Source organism: Chelon labrosus, assembly GCF_963514085.1.
Source record: "Chelon labrosus genome assembly, chromosome: 13".
NCBI classification, from domain to species: Eukaryota; Metazoa; Chordata; class Actinopteri; order Mugiliformes; family Mugilidae; genus Chelon; species Chelon labrosus.
In genome coordinates, this window is record NC_140346.1 from 25,866,853 (window position 1) to 25,889,841 (window position 22,989).

General features: G+C 42.6%; 2 protein-coding genes across 4 annotated transcripts; one reads left to right on the forward strand and one right to left on the reverse strand.

Moving 5' to 3' along the window:
• Nucleotides 1–286: 286 nt before the first annotated feature.
• On the forward strand, nt 287–9,261 carry hnrnpul1 (heterogeneous nuclear ribonucleoprotein U-like 1). 2 transcript variants are annotated; one of them, XM_084558992.1, is made up of 16 exons: nt 287–358; nt 851–1,129; nt 1,310–1,633; nt 1,883–2,096; nt 2,209–2,282; nt 2,712–2,851; nt 2,984–3,083; nt 3,171–3,283; nt 3,432–3,698; nt 4,023–4,145; nt 4,231–4,359; nt 6,346–6,514; nt 7,258–7,521; nt 7,615–7,766; nt 7,854–8,054; nt 8,373–9,261. In XM_084558992.1, exons 2-16 carry the CDS (start codon nt 901–903, stop codon nt 8,487–8,489), a joined length of 2,616 nt encoding a protein of 871 aa, XP_084415118.1. In that variant the 5' UTR covers nt 287–358; nt 851–900; the 3' UTR covers nt 8,490–9,261. The 2 variants fall into 2 exon arrangements, with proteins under 2 accessions (XP_084415118.1, XP_084415119.1); XM_084558993.1 differs by having other exon boundaries at nt 7,258–7,506.
• A 104-nt stretch (nt 9,262–9,365) lies between these two features.
• rasgrp4 (RAS guanyl releasing protein 4) lies at nt 9,366–21,383 on the reverse strand. Of its 2 annotated transcripts, none has more exons than XM_084558995.1 (17): nt 20,964–21,383; nt 16,286–16,461; nt 15,287–15,402; nt 15,007–15,065; nt 14,765–14,896; nt 14,470–14,611; nt 13,772–13,945; nt 13,499–13,615; nt 12,727–13,002; nt 12,554–12,634; nt 12,186–12,290; nt 11,953–12,062; nt 11,685–11,835; nt 11,564–11,600; nt 11,073–11,192; nt 10,764–10,966; nt 9,366–10,262 (listed from the first exon to the last, which is right to left on the reverse strand). In XM_084558995.1, exons 1-17 carry the CDS (start codon nt 20,978–20,980, stop codon nt 10,152–10,154), a joined length of 2,127 nt encoding a protein of 708 aa, XP_084415121.1. In that variant the 5' UTR covers nt 20,981–21,383; the 3' UTR covers nt 9,366–10,151. The 2 variants fall into 2 exon arrangements, with proteins under 2 accessions (XP_084415121.1, XP_084415120.1); XM_084558994.1 differs by having other exon boundaries at nt 11,061–11,192.
• Between the last annotated feature and the right edge of the window lie 1,606 nt (nt 21,384–22,989).

The window sequence follows — 22,989 nt, forward strand, 5'->3', positions numbered from 1 at the left end:
ACAACAAAAAAAACTACATTACCCAGCATGCTTGAAATGTAAACACCACTTCCCACTTGGAGTGTTCCAAAATATGTAACGGGCATATTATTACTAAATTAAAACGCCGATTTCCCACACATTCTGCTGTAAGAACATCACTTAGCATTTTTCAGATATATTGTTAAGTAATATATTGTTCAGTAAACTTCAGTGTTTACGTTAAATCGTAGTAATAGCTGAAAATAAACCCGTGTTTTTTTGTGTAGTGGTTTGGCTAACTTCCGGTTTTAGGTTTCGCTCTACTGTGTGATGCTAGAGGGCAGTAGCGGTTCTCAATCAGCTACCACGACTTACCCGCCAACTCGCGTAAAAGAAGGTAGGCCTCAACCTTATTTTTAATCATATATTGCTTTATTGCTATACTTTAAAAGGGATAAACAATGCAGTCGTTACGGGACTTAAAATAAAGACTAAAGCAAGGCTTGCGACTTGCATTCCTTGAGTTTATTTTATTTGCCATACGTCGGTTTTGGACTGGAAGCTAATGCTAAGCTAAAATGGTTGCTAGCTTTAGCCAAGTATCGATTGGCTGGAGGCAAATAACAAACATTCAAACATTCAGGTTATATATTTGTATTGCAAACAGTTCTGTGGAGGGCCGTTATACGCCGATGTTCATAACATTTGTAAATCTATAGTATTACAAGGTGTAATTGTGCATTATCTGTGCAGCGCTGCTAGCTTAGCGAAGCGGTTAACGTAGCCTGTTTGGCTGGGACACAGTGCCGCGCAACACATATCGATTTGAAAGTTGCATACAGTTTTGCTAGCTGTACCTGACTATTCTCTCTGCCCTGTGTTTTGCCAGCAAACTAACACAACAAACTTCGGACATACGTACAAACAATCAGACACACAATGAGTGTTGACGTGAAAAAACTGAAAGTCAACGAACTAAAGGAGGAGCTCCAGCGCCGTGGCCTGGACACCAGAGGCCTGAAGGCGGACCTGGTGGAGAGGCTGAAAGCTGCTTTGGAGGCTGAAGTTCAGGCTGATGCCACAGAGCAAGGGGAGCAGGAGGATGAATGCGACCAGGACTACCAAGACGAGGAAAATGAAGATGGGGAGGATGGTCAAGAACAACAAGGTAGGACCCTACTTTTTTTTTAAATAGACATTTTCTCCTCCTTTCTCATATGAAGTGTAATTACGTGGTGTGGCATTTAAACTGTAGCCTGTTGTCCAGTACAGTTTATAAATTGAGTTATAATTTAATATTAAAAGATGAGAACTCATCAAGTTTTGAATTTCCCATTTTCATGTGCAGAAGCAGTTGAGGACTATGGAGATGGTGATGCAGATGGAGATGGTGATGCAGATGGTGATGCCGATGCCGATGGTGATGGTGATGGAGATGATGACGATGGCGAAGCTGATGCACCTCAGGAAGAAGATGAGGGTAGAGATTCGGGTGGCTACTATGAAGAAGAGGAAGCAGAAGGCGAGCCTTATGAAAGTCAACCAGCTTCAGACTCGGGTCACAGCATGCCCGACTTCACAGCAGATGTAGATATACAGAAATCCGACATGATGTCCGAAGATGATTCCAAGGCTGTTATGAAAGAGGAGGAGACCGCTGAGAATAAACAAGGTCAGTTTCTACTCTTAATTACTCAATAATTAGTATGAAAAGTGTTGTGGACATGTTTTTGTGCGCCGCGGCTTAGTATGCAGTACTTAAAACATAAATTTCATAAAGTGTATATGCTTTGCCTGCACGTGTGTTTGCACTCATTTTGCCAGATCAGATTTCATTTGGCCCAGAACCTGTAAACATGACACAGTACCTTGTACGCAGTTCCCCTTGTGACATGTTGTTTTTGTTGATGGGTTATTTCAGAAGTCAAAGTGGAAGTCAAACTAGAAGAAGAGACAGAGGCTGCTGAGGACAGACGACAAGAAACTCAAGAGACAGAAGAGCAGGTTGAGCAAAATACGTCAGACCAGACTCCGCAAGTTAAAGTGGAAGCTGAGAGGGGTGGACAGTATGGCCGCAAGAGACCGTATGAGGAGAGCAGGGGCTACGGCTACTATGAGCACCGTGAGGAAAAAAGGTAAGCTAATTATAAAATGTGATGCTTTTGCGTATTTGTGTACTCGTGTGACTGAGTGAAATGAAAGTGGCTGCAAAGGTTGTTAACTTCCCTTTCTGCTGATGTTGTGCAGATCCCGAACACCACAACCTCCTGCGGAGGATGAGGAGGAGAACATTGATGACACTCTTGTTACGATTGACACGTGTAAGTAAGAAGATGAAATGAATCTCTGCTCAAGTAAATATGACCTGAGACAAATGTAGGTATAAATGGGTTTACGAGATTCCAGTTTTGATAGTATATAAATTTTCACAACTGTTTACAGCTACAACCCAAACTTTGCCAACTTCTGCAATGTGGTGTGGTAGGATTCGATGAAGACAGATTTTAAGGATGTGGACACGTGGTGCAGAGACACATAAATCAGTTGTTATTGGCCATACGTACTTTGAATTTAGACCTGCTCTGGGCATTGTAATTTGAAATGCCTAGTTATGCCTCCCATAAAGATATGTCTCTGCCAAATATGTTGGAGCATTTTACAGTGTACCAGTATATAAATATGCAAAATGTGACGAGACGTGATATGCAAGCAAATATATTCAAAAAAACATTCTTTGGTGTTCTTTACAGATAACTGCGATTTGCACTTCAAAGTGTCCCGAGATCGCTACAGTGGTTATCCGCTGACCATCGAAGGTTTTGCTTACCTGTGGGCTGGAGCACGAGCGACACATGGGGTAACCCAGGGCCGCGTGTGTTACGAGATGAAGGTAATATACAGAGATTATATAGAGATTGTACTTTCCATAAAATGTTGTTTGTATTTAATTCCTTTCAACCACGACTGAACACGTGCTAAAATAATTTCCTGGCTTTGTTTTTGTTTTCTTCTCATTCTGCAGATCAACGAAGAAATACCAGTGAAGCACCTTCCCAGCAGTGAGCCTGATCCCCATGTGGTCAGAATCGGATGGTCCCTCAACCACTGCAGCACTCAGCTTGGTAAGAGGAGCACCTTGGCCGACATCCAAGATGATGCACGAGTCTTTGTGTTTTCTTATCAGTGCGTTTATTTCTGTCATGTTTTAGGTGAGGAGCCTTTTTCCTTTGGATACGGAGGAACAGGAAAAAAATCCAGTGACTGTAAGTTTGCAGACTTTGGCGAGAAGTTTGGAGAAAATGACGTCATCGGCTGTTACATTGTAAGTAATCCTAACATTTTAATGGCATCATACAAGGTTATACAAACTTATTTCATTGTTATATCAAGTGCACATTGTAGTGCACTTGAAGGTTCTCTATTAATAAGCAACATTGTATTATTTTTCTCTCTCATGACTATAATTGTAGGACTTCGACAGCGGTGACGAGGTGGAAATGGGCTATTCTAAGAACGGAGTGAATTTGGGTGTGGCTTTCCGGACAACCAAGGAGGAGTTGGCAGGACGTGCCCTGTTCCCTCATGTCCTGGTCAAGAATTGTGCCGTCGAGTTCAACTTTGGACAGAAGCAGGAGCCTTACTTCCCGCCACCAGAGGGATACACGTACATCCACAATCTTGACATGGAGGACAAGATCAGAGGCACCAAGGGACCGGCCAGCAAGTCTGAATGCGAGGTAGGGGAAGGCTGAAAATTTAAAACCGGAAATGACGCTTTTGCTCCCAAAAAATGAGTTAGCAATGGAGGACAAAAGGAAATTACAGTGGCTATAAACTGATTTACCCCTATATTTTGTACACAATATAAACTATAGCAAACAAACCTTTAATTTTAGGACATTGATCAACAGAGATAATACCTGATAGAAAGTTAATTTGAATACATCTTACGAAACAGATACATAAGATAATATTGATTTAAAGATTTTATCAAATTAAATAATAAATATAGCTGCTTTTTTGTGCAGAATTAATCCAGTTTCTTTGTTTAATTATTTCAGATATTGATGATGGTCGGCCTCCCTGCTTGTGGAAAAACCACTTGGGCCATAAAGCATGCTGAGACTAACCCTGAGAAGAAATACAACATCCTGGGGACAAATGCCATCATGGACAAGATGAAGGTTGGCTTTTCACCACTTTCGCCACTATCCTAAACATCTACATACGCTTTTGCATAACTTCGCCGTGCGACTGTTCATTCTGCAGGTGATGGGTCTGCGCCGCCAGAAGAACTACTCCGGCCGCTGGGATGTTCTGATACAGCAGGCCACCCAGTGTCTGAACAGACTGATTGAGATCGCCGCCCGCAAGAGACGCAACTACATCCTGGATCAGGTACTGCCCCTCCACCTACACTGCTCTGATACTCACCACAGTCAGTCAATGTGCCCTGATGATCACTCTCTCTCTAATGGAATATTTATTTATCTTTCAGGGGGTCTCTGTGTATTATAGAGTAGAAGAAGCTTTGATCACCCTCTTGTCACTTGCTTGTCATGCATTGTAAAAGAAAATGATTAATGGCTCTCATAAGTGACAGAATATGTTATGTTTTCATCCCTCGGTATATTTGCGCTTGCTATTTCTTGTCATAATACAGTATTGTTTGTCTTGTGAATTTCAACAATGTACAAGTAAACCATGACTATGTAAAGATGTTGAGAAACAAGTAAGCTCTGACTGGTGAGTAAGAAAAACACCTTCTGTTGCTAATTTAATAAGACAGAGTTGATGGCTTTTTAAAAGCTATTTTTAAGTGAGATACATGGAACTTTTGAGTGTGTTTTTTTTATTATTTTATTTATTGACCCTAAAGGTAAGTACTGACTAACAGCCTTTAGATTTTCAGATCCTTGTGTTCAGCAAATGTGAAAAAAGGTAGGTAGGTCTAATGGAGGACTGGCTTTTCCGTGGACACTGTGAGTATGCACAGGTAGGTTATATCTGTCTGTCGTTGTCTGGAATGGGACTAGAGTGCGTATGAAGATGAGGTAAGTTCAGGTAAGTGTGGGGGACCCGTTAGAATATCAGATAGTTTTTATTCCAGCACGTTCTTGCAGCTATTAAAACGTTGTGCTACAAATTTTACAATTCGGTAAAGGAAGAAAGTTTGCTTCGTAGCGGTTTATTGCCGTGAAAATTTAATTCATTTACGATTATTCTTTTTTATTTCAGTAGTAATTTTTGATACAGAGATGTTAAAGTGAACTCGTAAAAGCTTCTAAATGTTATTTTGATGTTGCCACTGATATGGAGCTGCTATTAGTGATTTAACTACTGTTGTAACTCTGACATGGAACAATACAGAGTGCATTCATGTTTGAAGTATTGCAGTTTGAACATTATCTGTACGTTATCCTAATTAAGGGTTAGTTATGACGTTGTAGTCCTGAGTGGAAGTGAGTTGTGAATCGAGGATTTGTTAGAAAACATTTTGACTACACTTGCTCTGTTCTTAAAGTAGAATTTGGATCTACTTTTCGTCTGTACACATTCGTCAAGGAACACGAGTAGTTCTAACAATATGCCGGATCAGAAAGAGTTCATTTGCAGCATGGTTAAGTTTTGACAAATTACAGTTGTTATGTGACAAACATGCAATCTTGCAGCATTGCGTATAGATTGCATTCTGCATGAAAATGGAAGAATGCAAATTTTTATGTTCCCTGGGCAAATACTGGGGTGACGAATTCACGTATTACACGTAAAAGATATAGAATATTCATATTTTTGCCATATAAACAATAGAAATCATCCAATATCTTTTTGTGACAAGTAATGTTTAGATTTGTTTTTATCGCTCGTATCTTTTTTCGCCTCAATATGTGAAGAACTGGATTTAAGATGCTGAACGCTAACTGTAATACAGCTTGGGACTGTGTTATAGGATCGTCACACATTTTGATTAATGTCCCGTATGAAATACCTACAATTACTCTCAATAGAATCAAGTAATACCACGTTTTAAAACATATTTATAAGAATCGCGACGTAATATCATTTTATTTTAGAGCATTGATCTTGTACACGTTATTAAGCAACTCGGCAAATGGACAGTATAGTCAGTTTAAATACTTGTGGGGTCCCTCTGTTCTTAATTAACATTTCTCAGCAGTCACTTGGTACGTGGACGCACAGATTGAGGTAAGTCTGTGGAGTGATGAGAGGCCACTAGTACCTGAGTTAAAGCGTAGACTTGACAATCCAAGCCAAACCTCTCTCACTTCACTATTGCAGGGTTCCAGCTTCCTTCCAGTGGAAAGCCATTACAAGTAAACAATAACAAACAAGCTTCTACTTCTTTCTTGTCACCATTGCTAGACAAATGTATATGGATCAGCAAGGAGACGAAAAATGCGTCCTTTTGAAGGTTTTCAACGCAAGGCTATTGTAATTTGTCCCACGGACGAGGATTTAAAAGAACGAACATTAAAGCAAACCAATGAGCAGGGGAAGGATGTGCCCGATCATGCTGTATTAGAAATGAAAGGTAGGAACGCTGTGGAAACAACAAAACACCAGATCTACTTTTTACTTTTTCTATGTGTTGTCTCTAAAATCAAACTTGGAAGATGCCCCCTCCCCCTCTTCCCCCATCATAGCCTTTGGCCAGTTATCAGACCTGGACATTTTTTTAAACAGTCCACATGAATTTGATTATTTTTGACCTCTATTTGCCACTTGCCATTCAGCTCACTTCTAATGCACTGCAAACTGAGACTTGGGCCTTGTTACGGTCACGTAATAGTAGAGCTAATTATTGCACAATTTGCTTCCATGAAAGGATGTTTCCAAATGGCGGACTTACAAGCAGTCACATGCTCAAGTTGTTGGAAATTAATTTGTAACACCATTACATAAGTTGTCCTTGGTTTGCAGTGCTGTTTCCTCTTCTCACCAACCTTTTAGTTGTCCCTTTTGTCCCCCTCCCCACCTACTGAAGTCTCCTCCCTCTCCTGTGTCTGCTTTAACAAATGTTCCCTCCATATCCCCCTGGAGGTAATGTTTGTTCCCTTTACCCTGCCATCTGCTTTCATTATCTGCTCTTAGTTTCTCTGATTGACACTGCCCTTGTATAATAGTAATTGGTTTTTCATTTTGTCTTCCGGTGGTGTGGCTGCTCTGGTCTTCACTACAACCCCCTACCCCCTTCTGTCTCTCTGCCTCTCCGTCCATCTCTTGCTGGATGGGCTGTCTCTTCTCCTCCTGTGGTCAACTCTGTCACTCTCCAAGCCAACTTTACTCTCCCCGAGGCTTGCGACTTCCTGGAGGGAGTGACGTTCGTTGAACTGCAGCACGATGAGGCTGAAAAGCTGATGAAGCAGTACAATGAGGAGGGCCGCAAGGCCGGCCCGCCCCCTGAGAAACGCTTCGACAACAGGCAGGGCGGTTTCCGCGGCCGTGGCAGCGGTAGCTTCCAGCGGTATGACAACCGTGATGGGGCCCGTGGTGGCTACCAGAACCGGAGTGCCGATGGAGGTGGTGGGTACAGAGGAGGTGATGCATTGCATGTTTTATGTATCTTAATAATTTAAGCTATAGGATGTTTATTTAGTGTATTTATCCTGTTGCATGTTTATTATTTTGCAGGTTACAATCGTGGCAGCTATAACCAGAACCGTTGGGGCAGCAGCAGCTACCGCGATGGAGGCACTGATGCACGCAGCGGATATAACCGCACCCAGCAAACGGGGGGAAGCTACAACCGCCCTGCCCCCTACAGCAAGGGAGGATACAACCAGGTACATACCATGATCATCATGTATAACATTTAAATGATAAAAATTGAATACTGGATAGTAATGTAATGTATACTTCTTCACTACCAGGGCTACAGCCAGAGCTACAGTCAAGGGTACAACCAGGGCAGCTACAACCCAAACTACTACAGCAACTACAGTCAGTACCCCGGATACAGCCAGAGCTACAGCCAGACGCCCGCCACTGGACAGACGTACAACCACCACCAGCAACAGCCACAGCAGCAGCAGCAGCAGCAACAACAGAGCTACAACCAGCAATATCAGCAGGTAGTTGAAGAGCATTTTAACATGAGCTCTAAATGGGAGGGAGGTTTTCAGAGGGTCTATCGCTACGGCCACAGTGACGCAGTCTGTCAACCGTACCATTTATGTTGACCTGTTTAAAAAGACACAAGGACAGACCGTAGTGAGTGTCTTTCTTTACCACAGCAGCAGCACAGTGAAGTCAGTCAGTGTGGTTGTGATCTAGTTATACTTTGTAAAGCAGAATTTAAAAAGTAGTTCAGCTGTGGCTAAACGGTTTAATGTTTAATATTCAAAAGATTGACGTGAGGTTAAATGTTAAATGTCTGTTTTCCCCTGCAGTATGCTCAGCAGTGGCAGCAGTACTACCAGAACCAGAACCAGTGGAACCAGTATTACAGCCAGTACGGAAGCTACCCTGGACAGGGCAGCCAAGGCTCTTCTTCTGGTTCCCAGTAGCTTCGCCCTGATGGTGTACCTGCATCCACCTGTCTCCTGAACACCTCTGACCTCTGCAGCAAATTGATTTTTGTACAGTCCCACATTAAGCCACCAACCGTAACATTCTCTGTCTAGTTAAACACAGTAGCCTTCATTTTTCATTAATCATTGTACACATACATTGTATACAAATTGATGTCTTTTCATTATTTTTACTAAATTAAGTCTTACTCTAAGCAGTGACCGTGAGGTGGTAGACATTTAATGAATGTTATTGATTATGCATCGAATGTGGACGTCTGTTGAACTCCACATTTCCTACAGATTAAAGAGGTAATTGTATATTTCTAGGACGCATAGTGTGAGAAATTTAAACAAAAAAAACGAAAAAAACACGACAGGAAAAGTACAGGAAATCTTGCTTGCTTTGAGAAGCTTAACCAAGAACAAAATGCATGCTTTTTACCTTCATGACCCTTTTTCTTCTGTCTTACTCTTTACTTTTCAGTTCCCGAGTGAGCCCGTTTTAGTTACTGCAACAGAACATTTTTTTATAGGTGTTGATACGGTAGTATTTAAGCGTTAATCTTTGAGGAGAATATTTTGCCACTCTTGTTGTGTAGTTGTATATTCAGGTTTTTTTTCTCCACCCCTTAGTGATTGCTGTTCATTGAGTCCAGTAGTTAAAGCCTGTTCTGTCAAACCCATTTTTTTCTACCTGCAAATGCAAATCTGACTTTGACCAGCTGTCTTCTTGTCTTTATACAATAAACACAGTTGTATACGCCTGTAGATGTAAATGTGATCCTTATTTTCTACAAGTAAAGTAAACACGACACATACTGTATGATTTCATTATCCCTGTATTTCTTTCTTTTTTTTTTTTTTGCTTTTTCTTTTTCCAACAAAATTGAAACTGTGGACAAAGGACAAAACACAAAACACAAAGGCTTTTAGCTAAAATTAATGTTCCAATTTTGGACCGTATGTTTTGTTCCAGTGGAAATTTTAAAGTCAAACATGTCGTCAGGGCAGGAAATCAGTATTTTCCACTAACTGGTTAGGCGGAGGCTCCGTACACTGCTCTAAAACCAAACTGGAGGTGTGTAACATGGACGATGTGTTTTGCTAATGTGTTCACAAGAGAAATCTTACATAACATTTCCTGGATATTAAACTGGAATCAGCCGAACGTATGTGCAGTAGTAGTCAGGTACATTAAATCCAGTATTGCCTAATATAACCAGAGAAATATCAAATTTGTCATGTGTCTGCCAAAGTTACAATTAACCCGAATATTGTTGAGTTTAGTGTTAATTTCCTACCCTGCATTTATAATGTGTGCACGATGAAACGTGTGCATGTTGGTCAAAGGCTGTGTGGAATCTTAGCACCAGAAAACCAAGGCACCTGTCCTAAAACAAAACAAGGTGTTCATAAATTACAGTAGGAAAAAATCAATGTTTGAAGCCTTACAGCCAAACTAATAAGACAGGCAAACATTTAATTACAAACGTGTCACAACCGTACTCGAAACAAACAAACAAAGGAGTCCATTTATAATTACCGGCATTCTAAAGTGAATGACCGGTAATCGTTATCAGTTCAACACCAGTCAGACAAGCGCTATGTCAGAAGCATGGTGGTGTCTGTATTGTCCGTGTTGGCGACTGAGAGTGCTCAGTCCGGCTCCCTGCTTTTGTCTTTGTACAGGTGCAGCTCCTCCATCTTCTCCTGTAAGAAGGAAACGGGCATGGAGCAGCCACGGTTTCTGTGTGGCAGAGTGTTGACCTGGAAAACAAAGAAGTGACACATTTTAAAAAGCACCTAAGAATAACTCGGCGTGGATCCTTAGAAATGAGTAACACAGAAGTTATTGTAGCTGTTGTTGTGGATTTACATGAAAACCCTTTGTGTTGCCTTTGAATTGGTCTTACGTAATTCTTTCGCTATTTAACGAGCCAAAACAAAATTCCAGCCACCTCTTTTGTGCTTAAAGAAACTGTAAATAAAAGCAAAAGAAAGAGCTTCATAGTTTTGGCGGTGCATTTTCTCAGTTCTCTATTGTGCATGAGACAAATTTTTAGTTTTTGAAAGGACAAGCGGGACACAGGAACTGATTTTGGCATGAGCTCTGCTGCTGTTTATATATATTTGCACATTTACATCCCAAACGTCCAGCTTTGGTGTCCATTCAGTATCTTCTGACCTAACTCCTGCCTCCCTGCTGGAAGCTTATTGTGTGGGAGAGATGTGCTGAGATTTGCTTGTTTGACCCACACTCCTTCTCACCTTTCTACTTGGAGACGTGTGTACAGTAGAGATGAGGTGGTTTCCTCTTCTGTCTTTCTTCTCAGGCGTCCACACTCCGGGATCCGTCTGAGTGGAGCTGTCCGACAGCATCGAATCACCGGTGTTGATTTTCCAAATAGAAGTGCCCTTGTTGTGTTCTGTGTCATTACTTTGGGGGAAAACAAAGGTGTCCTCTTCTGAACCTGACAGAGACAACATAAGACATCAGCGAACTGAGACATTTTTTTTTTTTTTGGAAGAAAAGTGCGAACCGTAGCTGATCGGGAAACTACGCACTCCAGCTGTTACCCTTGGTTTTCGAGTCGGGGGCTGGGGTGCACGGGCAGGACCCAGTTGTGTTTTTGTGTTTCTTCAAGCACTCCATCCCCACCAGATCTCTACAGTGTCTGTGACAGTTTATCCCACAGTCTGAGAGATAAAGAGAGTATTGAGAACTTAACAGAAGCGTTAACACTTAAAGAGTCAGTTCACTCAAAGTACATAAAGTCTGTGGATCATCCAGAGCAACCAGGACATTAATTTTTCAATAATTTGAGCCCACAAACCAAATTACTGATACCTCCATGGAAGCTGAAATGTCAGAGACAGATATCTCAAAACCAAAACTATCAGAGGCCACATGAATTTAGAAGGATAAGTTATTTCTTCTATATATATATAACTTATTTTACCGTATACTGGGCAAAAATCTTGCTCTAAACAAGCTGATGATTCTTGATGGATCATTAAATGACATAGATTATAGTCTTAGAGTTTAATCTTTGTCTTTATGAGCTTACCTTTACAGTGGTAGCCCTGTTTGATTACTCCCCACAGCTACAAGAGGGCAGACATGATATGTCATATTATAGTTTGATTGACCTTTGACATAAAACCAAAGACATACAAAACGATACTCACAAAGCCTCCACATGTGTCACAGAACGTTGGCCGCTTGTATGTGGTTTCATGGAAGTTGTGTGCGTCATTGAAGCTGTAGCCCAGCTTGGCACATACAGACATTCCCCTCATGAAGTAAGAGGTGATTTCTTCACGGCTGATTTGTCCCTCTCTGTGCAAAAAAAAATTTCCATCGTGGAAAACACATGAGAATAAGATGAACTTTTCCTACTAACGTTTCTCTTATTTGCATGCGTGTCATGGTTTGTGTGTGTTGCAGCTTCCTCACCTATCAGTCTCTTGGGTGCAGAAAGAGAACGGGAAGTTGGCTGCTATTTTTTCAAATTCCTCCTGTGCAATGTAGCCATCTTGGTTGTGGTCGTAGTTTTTCATTATGGACTGCAGGGGGCAACAAAGCAATCGGATATTCAGTTGCACTCGTCGAGTTTGTTAGTTCTGCTTTAGGCTGACGAGTAATAAGGAAGTGAAAGACAGGAGGTTGTAGTAGAGTCCCATACTCACATCCACCATCTGTTTGACGTGTTTGGATATGGTGTCGGGGTCGATCCTGGGGGTGACCCCTGACCCCCACTCTGCCACCACCGGCGATTTAACAGGAGCTACAGGCTGTGGACCGACAGATGCAGTGATGAGACACGAAGGACTGTGAGAAACAAGAAAGAGCACACCCACCACATAACACACTTCCCTAACGTACAGCACTTTGATGTGGCTGACTTTGATGATTTTCAGCACTGTGTCTGTGCTTTTGTTTTGAAGAAGATGTTACACCCACAGAGAGTACACAACTGTCCCTCCTCTTGCGAAAAGAGGTTCAAACAAGTGTGAGTCTGACGCCGTTAGATAGAGCTCCGTTCAGTTTTACTGACCTGGATCTTGGGGTTCTTGGGTTCCTTGGTGTATGAGAGTTCATATATCTCATCCTCGGTGTAGTATAAATCTAGAGAGAGCTGAAGCGTCAAAAGAACACAATTTAAAATATACTTCGCGGGTAGTTTTTAATCTTAATTCGTAAAAATTCAACACTGTTTCTGTCTCGTACTGTGAGCAGATGCAGAAGGTCTTTGTTGGCCTCAAAGGGCGGCGTGCAGCTGTGAATGGCCAGCAGGTCGTTGATGTTGCTGTACAGGTGCTGCAGCTTGCTCAGGTTGATCTTTTCCTCGTCTATGTAGTCTGGCAGAGCCTCGTTCAGCGAGATCAGGTCCTTAAGGTGGACACCCAGGATGGGCACTTTGAATCCGCTGCACTCATTGTAAACCCGCCGGTAGTTGCTGTAGTTGCTGCGTGAGGAGAGCAATTCTGTCATTTCACTCAGGGCCTGAAAGATAAAGATCAAGACACGGTGATCAAATAAAGACATCTGTCCAAGGATTCTGCCACATCTGCCTATGTTCCGTCTCTTTGTTAAATCCACTTCACATGACAATCACACAGAGAGAAATATTTTATGTTTTTACTTTCAGCCCCGCTTTTTCTGTCAGGAAAAACACAGCTCGAAATATTTTAGATGTTCTGCCGCACTTTAAACACATTTGATCAACATTCAGCCCAGCATATTTGGTTTATTTGGTAATGTTGAGATCCACACTAAAATAGATTTCTGAGGTCTGTACAGATACTTTCAATGTCACCAAATCTCACCAAACCGATGGAACAGAAACCAAACTTCTGTGGTTAAGGGATGACGAAATTAAAAAAAAAATGTCAAAGAAGCCAGAAATGTCAGAATTCATGTTGTCATTTCTTAAATTTTTTTTTTGTGGTGAGGTTTTCATCAACACTGACTCGTGGTTTATGCATGATATTTAAATTACCTTAGTGATGTCAGGAGGCAGCAGGTTAGAAGTGTCTTTGAGGCGGGAGATAGAGCTGTGACAGAGGCCTCCAGTTACTGCCATTAGCGTGTTAAAGTTTTGCAGCGCTCGAAGTTTCTACAGAGGAAAGGGCGGAGTATGTGACCGTTTGCTCTGAAAGGCGTCAGGGACAGTTCTTGACAACTAGACAAAATTTCCTCTTTGCTTTTTTTGCCTGTTTTATATATATATATATATATATATATATATACACTTATATTTGGATCAGTTTACCTGAGCCACGTGAATGAACTTGGTGAAGACCTGGGCTCTCTGCTGGGCCGTGTGTCTGCTGAGGATCATCAGCTGGACCCACTGGGAGACTCCATTACACATCATGACCGACCGTTCCAGAGCAGGGTTGTCTCTCACCGAGCCGCGCACCACGTAGCTCCGGTAGTCCAGAAACTGAGCCAATCAGACGGCAGAGAGTAGTCAGAGTAAAAAAGAGAAAGCGGTATCCTGCAGTTAAGCAAACCTGTTCGCCAGTTTTTGTATTTCTAACGGCTGTTCCCATTATCTGAAGGGAAAATCTAACCCTCTATGAATTAAAACATGTACCAGTTGCTTATCAGAAATAGCACATCTGGAATGTCAGGAAGTAACACAATACAGGTATTCTGAATAAAAGGAAAGACAGTAGTCTACTGAACTCTCATCTATACTTTAATTTTACATAAAGCTGCCTCTGCATGGATTTAAACACGTAGCAGTGCAATCTAACTGTGCAACAGTGTACCCGTTTTATTTTTATACACTTTACTCAGACAAGGAGCGAAAGCAAACATCTCAAAAGTTTCCTCTGTGCTCTCAGGTGAAGTATTTAGGGGATTCATTATTTTAGCCATCTAAAAATAATAACATGATTAAATGTTTGCGGTATGAAGCAGAAAGAGTGCACGAAATAGAGAGAGGTTGTTCACTGAACTCACTGAAACGTTGCAGAAGTTCTTGAACTCCAGGTAGCTGAGATGCTCAGCCATCTCATCCGGCTCCATGTGGTCGAAGATCAGCGACACCTTCCTCTTCTTCACGGAGGGCGACGGTGCCTGGGATATGTTCGCATGAGGGCTTCTAGGAAAAGAAAGCCAAAAATAGACCGTTTTCCTACGTAACTATTTATAGAAAAACTATATATTCTATTTATAGAAGTTTGAGCTGTGGCCAAATAAGCTAACTAGCGTTCCTCCAGAGCGTGAAGGTGAGTCAAGTAAAAACAAGGCTCACAGGCAGGAGTTGTCGATGAGCTGAGAGTGCGCCGGCTTTCCGTCTGATCGGACCAGCGCCCACAGGTCCCCCATGGTCTGCTCGAGGAGGGGGTCCACCTCAAATACCGCCGGGAACTGGCTGATCCACTGCCTTGCCACGAAGCAGAACAGAAAACATGTTTACTACTCACAAATGGAGCAGGATAACCAGTTCTGAGACATGTCATACGGCGCTCTCATGTGCCTGGTGTCTTTACTCACCTGACAAGGTGGCAGATCTGCGTCCGCTTGGGTTCCCTCTTTTCGGAGGGGCAATCCTTATATGTGAGGAAAAGTAGTCAAGGATAGAAACGCACTGTGGAGACTGGGTTATACTAAACACAAGCGGGGATATGTTGTATAGTTAAAGTCTGATTTGCAGACAAGGAGTGCAAAACAAAGCCATGGCTGTTTCCTGATCTGATTAATTAACTTGAACATGTGATTGGGAGCAGCGCACCAGCGGGACCAGAGTAACGCCCCGCCGAGTGACAGTGACAGGATATAGAGTGAAAAGTTTCTGGGCGAACATCTGAGATGGCACAACCCAGCTGTGCATCATCAGGGTCATGTGGACCAACTGGGACCCTCTGGGGCTGGAGAGCTTACCCTCCGAATCTGCAAGCAAAACACACAGCGGCACGTCCACATAAGGAGGATTAATGTGATTAAAAACAAAACAACACAAAGAGTATGGGCAGCACCGTGGGGCAGCGGCTCAAAGTTTGATTTGAGCTCAGTTGGTTGTTTGTCTTTTCTGTCACAGCATGCGGCTCAGGTAGACTAGAGAGCTTAGACTTCCTCCCTCCAGGTGTAACTGTCTATATTAATCATGTGGCTAAAACTCACTGTGGGTCTGGATTTTTTTTGTATGAAATACAGAGAAGAATACTGGATTAGATACATTCATATTTTATATACCCTTTTGGGTTAGTGTAGGAGATATCAATACCCAAATGTAGACATCATTTTGCCTGCAATTAAACTTAACATATTCAAATACTTTTAGGTTTAGCTTTAGGTTTTCTGTGCTTCTCAGCAAGGACAGTTCTTTTTTTTTTTAACTATAACCCACAAAAATGGTTTAATTATACTTTTAACCTGAAAATTATTTCTGGACAGGTGCTGTATGTTTCTATTTTTCAGTCTGAGCGGAGATCGGTGGCGGAGCTTTCACCAAAATCTCTGCAAAAGCAAAAACTGTTTATTGAGGCCACTAAAAGAGAGGCTGAACTCAGAGAGAGGGAAAGAGAGAGAGAGATTTGTAGTTTAACACTGCATGGGAATGGCTGGCTAGCTTCTGCAGCCCACAGGAACAAAGCTTGATTGTATGAGACGGCCCTTTGTCTCCCTCCCTCCCTCCCTCCCTGTCAGTTTCTCTCACCCTGGATTCCCCCTCACTCTCCCTCATCTCTTAATTATATAACCTTGTTGTGATAAAGAGTAAAGACACATGGCAAACTTTGGAAACACATGCAAATATGTAAGGACAGAGGCTGACCGAAGCAGTTCAGGCAGCGCTGTATGAGCTCATCCAGGCTGGCAGCGCTGGCACTGGGAGCAGAGCTGGGGCTCTGCAGGGCCCGGCTGATGTCCTGAGGACTGGGACATGTGTTCCTTCTCCGCTGCACCAGCTTCTTGCTCTTCATCACACCCGGACTCTCCACATTGGACTTCCTAAGAACAAAACAGAGAACGCGATAAATAGAGAGAGAGAGACAGTCAGACAGATACAGAGCATAAGTAGCCTAGAAATAAGTAGAGCAAAGTGTGGTGAGATACTGCGGGTCAGCATCTGAGGAAATGCAGCTCCCCACATCTGATAAGTTGCGCTACAGCTCTGCAGCTGTCTGAAACATCATGCACAGGCAGAATAACTTCAAACAACTTAACAGCTTTGTGTGTTTCCCCACTTGAAGCTATTAAACAGCAGAACAGCTCAGATAACTTTCATTTGTCAGAAAGGGTGTTGACTTAAATTAGTGGGGGACAAATCGGGGGGGACACTTTGTCCTGTTGCGTTAGAGGTTTAGGTGTCGTTGACCCACAAGTGTATTGTACTTTACTTATTCTGAATTTGAGATTTGGTCACAACTAGCGACATACTTTCCTCTTTTGAAACATGGCGCCTATACTCTACACGGAGTAAATGTAGATAACACCATTATTTTTTAAAACTTGGCAACACAGCTGTGTTCCTGCTCTACGGGTAGCTACCACATACCCTGAGAATCTGACAGTCAGGCTGAAAAAGTACAATATTACATCATACGTGGATGCCGTCAGGGTAAAAATAGAGTAAGTCACTGCAATTCTTCATTTCCTTTGTTCTGTTGAAACTAAATAGATTTACTTCTTCTGGTTTCAAAAAGGAAGGAAAAATTGTATAGACACAATAGGCTCTCTGTGCGACGGGTGCACACTTTTGTTTTAGGAATCACAATAAACTTCAGCGTTGACTGATGTCCTGCTACTGGTGTAGAACAATGCTGATGGCAATTCTGCTTTATTTGGCTTTCGGCGGTAGTTTGGGCAGCCCCGACCGAAAAGAATTATGGAAGTTGCGTTTGGTCGGACGTAGCGTAGAGGCGGCTCTGGTCACACCTTACATCGAAGCTGAACCGATGTCAGCTGTGGTCAGAAATACAAAAAAAAAAAAAAACAGTGAAGATTAGGGAGTGACACTGTGGGTGTTGATGTCGAGTTACTCTTTGGTTACTCTTTATGGGCTTTTCAAAAACCCTTAAACACAAAAGAGAGGTTTTTGTTTTTTGTTCATGATCAGATTTATGCTTCCTCTTCAGATCAGGGGCACAGTTGAGCAACGTCTGACTGTTTCACAATAACCAGCAACTGATTCTTTTATTTGTTTCACACTTTAACTCACTTTAGTTTTGCAAAAATACAAAGGCTTTGAATCTTTAATTAATATAAATAAATAATTAACATAACATTAGCCCGGCTGCTGCATGTCTGGTTTCTTAAAAAAAGGCGGTAAAACCTTCACAGCTGGGCTCGAACGTTTCAGACCTTGTCCTCACGCTTCTGCACAAACGGCGAGTACTGTGTAATGATATGAAACTGTGTCGGTCTCTATACTGCAGCTAATGTAATGACATTACCAGGAAACACTGCGAGTTCAGAGAACTAGTGACAAGTTCCCTGAATGACCAGACCTACATCCCCTTCTCTTAGCCTGTGTTTGTGTGCGCAGCTCATATCGCCAGCCCCCTCACACTCTCAAAACAGGCATGCATACGTGACGCATCAAATGCTAACTTAGCATGCATCAACCCTTCAGCCATATAAGAATATTCGGTTATGTAAAACAAAACGAGAGGACGTTTATGGATGGGCAATTTCATACAGGCGCACGGGGGTGACATTCACTGATCTATTTATACCACAAGCTGCGTGTACGTGCCGTTCCATCCAGGTATCACACCACACATTTCCCTTTGAGACATGCCTGGATTCAAAAGATGGGGGGGAACATCAGTGATGACCCCGTCAGTCTGCATCCTGGTACTGTAGCTCCAGGTGGCTGGTTGAGAAACCTGCTGAGCAACAAAAACCCTGCCTCTCCTCCTCCTCCTCCTCCTCTTCTTCGCCTCATTACACCGTCTGGCTACTGAATTCAAAACACTAACACTCAACAGCAGGGCATGTACCACCGAGAGCTGGTTTATTGTATGGATAAGTCACTGATCGTGCAGACTTTAGTAAGAGAAGCCAAGCAAGGACACAATCAATGTGTCTAGGTTCCTTTTATGAATGCCTCAATTACACTTAATTACACATCCCATAACATGCTTTGATGAGCTGAAGGAGTGCATGTTGCATCTCTTTATCCTTTCACTTCCAGACTGTTACTGACTTTACAGAAGCCTGAGGCGAATTGGTACAGCAAGTTTAATTTTGGGCCACAAAAAACTCGACTTGAGTAGGATAACAATGTCAAAAAGTGCTTTTAAAATAGTTTTCATCTGGAGTTTTCGTCTCCAATTTAAGTATAAACTCTGTGGCCAGACTCCCTGATGCTTTATCAAATATAATTTCACCTTTTAAAGTTTACTACAGGTTCTCAACTAATGATTATTGCCACTGATATTGTCTAGAACAAATACTGATCAATACGTCTTCCATTTCCCATATTTTGTCCTGTAAAATATATATACAATATATCCATATATAATAAAAAATACGTAAAATTATACAATGAAATAACAAACATATATGATTAATTCAGTTTTGTACATTTAGCAGGTACATTTTCTGCCTTGAAACAAATCCCTTTCTTATCTGAGTGCCCTTTACAACTCGTCACCTCGCTCTTCAACTCAGAGTGAATCCACCTGCTGTCAAAGCAGTTGCACAATATGAGGAGACACGGTCTCGAATACAAACAGAAACGCTGATGGGGAAATGTTGTTGATGTCATGATGTTTGTCAGGGAATTTCCCCCTGAGTGCTGAGCAGGTAACACACATAGCAGCGGTCCAAGATCGTTTTCCTGTGTAATGAGCGCGACTGCCTTCAGAGACAGAGCGCTGTTGGTAAATAGAGACGGTGCGTGTGGTGGACTCCCATGCAAATCTGAACACAATTGGAGTTAGTGTTTGGTCATTTGGTCATTTGCATTCACCTTTTTCCAGAGAGTCAGGGGGTCTATATTTAACAGTAGATCCGTGGGAACTCAAGTTTTATGGTTCAAAATAAAAGCACTGCTTTTTAAATACTGATCAAGTTGGATCTTCACATCACTGGTAATGTTTTAGGAAGAACTTCCACACGTCCTTTTCGTCCCCAACTCATCCTTCACTGCACTTTCTTCCTCTTCCTTCATCCATGTTCTATTGAAGCCATTCAGGAAACAGCTTCTCCCTTTTTTTCTCTGGAAATCCCCCTCTCACTGCCTTTCCCATCCGTGTCAGGGCTCCTGGCTACAGATCGAGTCCCCCCACCCCACACACCCCTCCTCTTTCTCTCTCTGTTGCTCTCACACTGGTGGGGGGATATGCAAATTCCTCTCTTTCTTTCCTTAATTGATTAATTGAACCCGAGGCCCTTTGAAGGCCTTGTTTGTGTACTGCTCTTTTTCCCCTTGCTCTTCCCTCTCACAACCTGCGTTCTTGTTCCCTCCACTCACGATCCATTCATGTACCATAAAACCACTGTATCAGCCGTTGTAATTTGTTTCAGAAAGATTGCAGCACACATCCTTCGACCTCTTTGTACGGTACATGATGTAAAAACCGTTGCCCTAAATAAGAGAGTGAAGTCCTACCTGTGCAACCGCACGCTACACGCTTCTCTCTCAAAATTCTCTCAGGCTCAAATAAAATGAATTTGTGTGTCTTCCTATTTTGTCACAGTTTTTTAATCATTTGCACATTTGCTCAAAACCTAATTTGGGGCTTATTGTGTTCATGCTAGGTAACTATGCCACTTAAGGGGAAGCACAGTAATGCGGTCACTCCATCTGCCTTCCTTGAACTCAGGTAGCTAAATCGCTCAGAGCGCACGTCTGACTACTTAAACATTCAACACACAGCCCTTTCATTCCAGGCAATCAGATAAGGCCTGTGGTCACAACTGCAGCGGCAAAAAAAGTACCACTAAAAACATGAGCGGCTAAACATGTAGCTGTTCGGCAGTATCTAAGATCAAATGTAAAAAAAAAAACAAAAAAACAAAGCTGAACTGACGTGAAAATGAAGATTGGTTGAACGAGACTAAAAAAAGCAAAGCACATTTCCACAGAAAGGTGAGCAGGCAGAGTGCAGCACGCACGCAAGCACGCACAACTGTCAGGGCCCATTTGTGTGCAGTACACACAAATAATCTGAGAAGCTGATATTCTTCACTGACAGGTCAAAGTCATTAGCTGCAGCCTTTCTTTTAAAACAAAACCCTCTGTCTGCATAATGAGCATGCACACTAGAAGCAGAAAATAAAACCCAATGCCCTTGTTTCTCTTCGACTTGCCGAGAGCCTTTGCACAAACCACACTGCATCTAAGATATAACCTCAAGGTTCACACATCACTGCTGCACACAAAGCACTTGCTGCTGACACATACACAGAGTTACACTTGCTATGAAACTGAACTGCAGGTGGGTCTGACAGCAGCAGACTCTCAGTTTTAACGCACCCTCGTCTTTTTCCTTTTTAATTACCTTTTGGTCTTGTTCATTGCAGAGTTCTTCTCCTCAGCGGCACTCCTCCTCCACTGGTGATCCGCACGGGCATCTGAGCGTGTCCCTACAGCTCCATGGTTGACCCTGCTCCTCCTCCTCCTCCTTCTCCTTCTCCTCCTCTGTGTCCTCTATGTGTTTATGTGCCCAGGGCGGCAAGAGCGGGCACAGGACGGAGAGCTGCTGGGGGTGAGGGCTGCTCACCTACCACTCATAGACTACGCCTCGAACCCTGCTTATCAAACTGCTCTCTGTGTGTCAGTTAACCTCACTCTCTCTCTCTGCTATCTGAAGACACCATCAGCCATAGATCAGCAACAAAATAGACCTCATGCTCCCATTTCCTGCAACAGACCAGACAAAGTGCCTCAAACAAGCCTCGAAGTAGAGCTGGCAAAAGTTGTACACTTGTCCCCTCAACATAAACAAGTCAGCATCTTAAATGGAGGAACTGGCTCTGATAGATAGGGGAACTCACACCAGTTTCAGAGTGTATGTGTGCGAGTGTGCAAGGGGGAGGGGAGAGGGAGGGTGAGAGAGAGAGAGAGAGCGAGAGAGAGAGAGAGAGAGAGAGAGAGAGAGAGAGAGAGAGAGAATAGTGAACAAATGCTGTACCAAAGGAGGAAGGAGGAGGAGGGTTGGAGAGAGATAGTGATGAGCAATCATATAAGCCCCATCAGTGCGCTCCAGGAGGTGGAGGTGACATCTATTAACAGAGGGGTTTCTGCAGCGTTGTCTGATCTTGGCAGAAGAATCAGTTCCTGAAAAGAAATCACAGAGTGTCTGATAACATTGTTGAATCCTGACACGTGCCTCCCTTCTGGATTTGCTCTTCCACGGTCTCCGGGGTCCCCCAGACCACGTCTATCATCCTGATCTCTCCCTTTACTTTTGCTCCTTCTTCTTCTTTCTTTCTTTTTTTCAAACTCCCGCTGTCATTTCTCAGGGTAGCAAGTGATTACACAGGGAGGTAGTGTTTGTGCTGGTGAATGTGGCAGTGCAGCTGGACAGGGAGGCTCAAAGGAATCCTTGTTTTATCACACCCAGAGGAAGAAGCAACCAAACAGGGGACATTAATGTCTCCAAGTCTGCAGAGGTGGCTTATTTGCTGCAGGAAGCCGACTGGCTGGCAGAGAGAGAGTGGGTGATACTGCATTCAAAAGCAGGCAAAGATGCTCGCGGGCAGGGCTCCTGCAAACCCTTGCATGCCAAGTCCAAAACCTAAACGTGCATCTGAATTTGCGTCATAAAGTAGATCATTGATGGACTTCCACAGAATCCACGGAAATGTCACAGAAGAAAAGAAATAATTTATGCTGTTTCCTGACAATGTGGTAATCTTACTGTTACTTTAGGCAACGCTCAATAAAACAGGAAGTGTTCAAATTAAAACTGAGTTGGTGAATCTAAATTCTATTTGACAAATAGAAAAGCTCCAGCGGTCTAATTTTTATTTAATCTAATTGAATGCATTGCATTTTAGCTGCAGCCTGGTACGGATAAGACTTAAAGCTACTGCACGATACTTGATTTGTAACTCGTTTAAATCTTGAGTTGAGTGCATTGATGTTGTGTTGATACTTTGATCTTGTTGTGGCTTGTTAAAGTGTAAGAAGTCTTTTAGAAGCATGGTGTAGACGTGCACACACAGTAGCTAAAAGTGAAAGTGATGGTAGCTTTCTGTTAAAGTTAAAGTCAACTGCACTGGAGGAGTTGAAAGTTTAAGAGAATGGCTTCATGTGTTTTGCAAGGATTTCTTAATTTTCTTCTCATTAAGGAGTCAACACAACAAACTACACCATGACAACACATCCTATCTTTATAAACATTGCCATCTGATTATTTTGGAGCTCACTCTGATAAGATAGGAGCTCGATTTTCGGTGCAATGCCACTACCCTCAGGCGCAGCCCTGCAACTGCACATAACCGCAGGCTGATTCGTGAGTTGGCAGAAAACGGGGACCAGCAGCAGGGTTACTTCTGAGCCGGGACTCACACTCCCAGAAT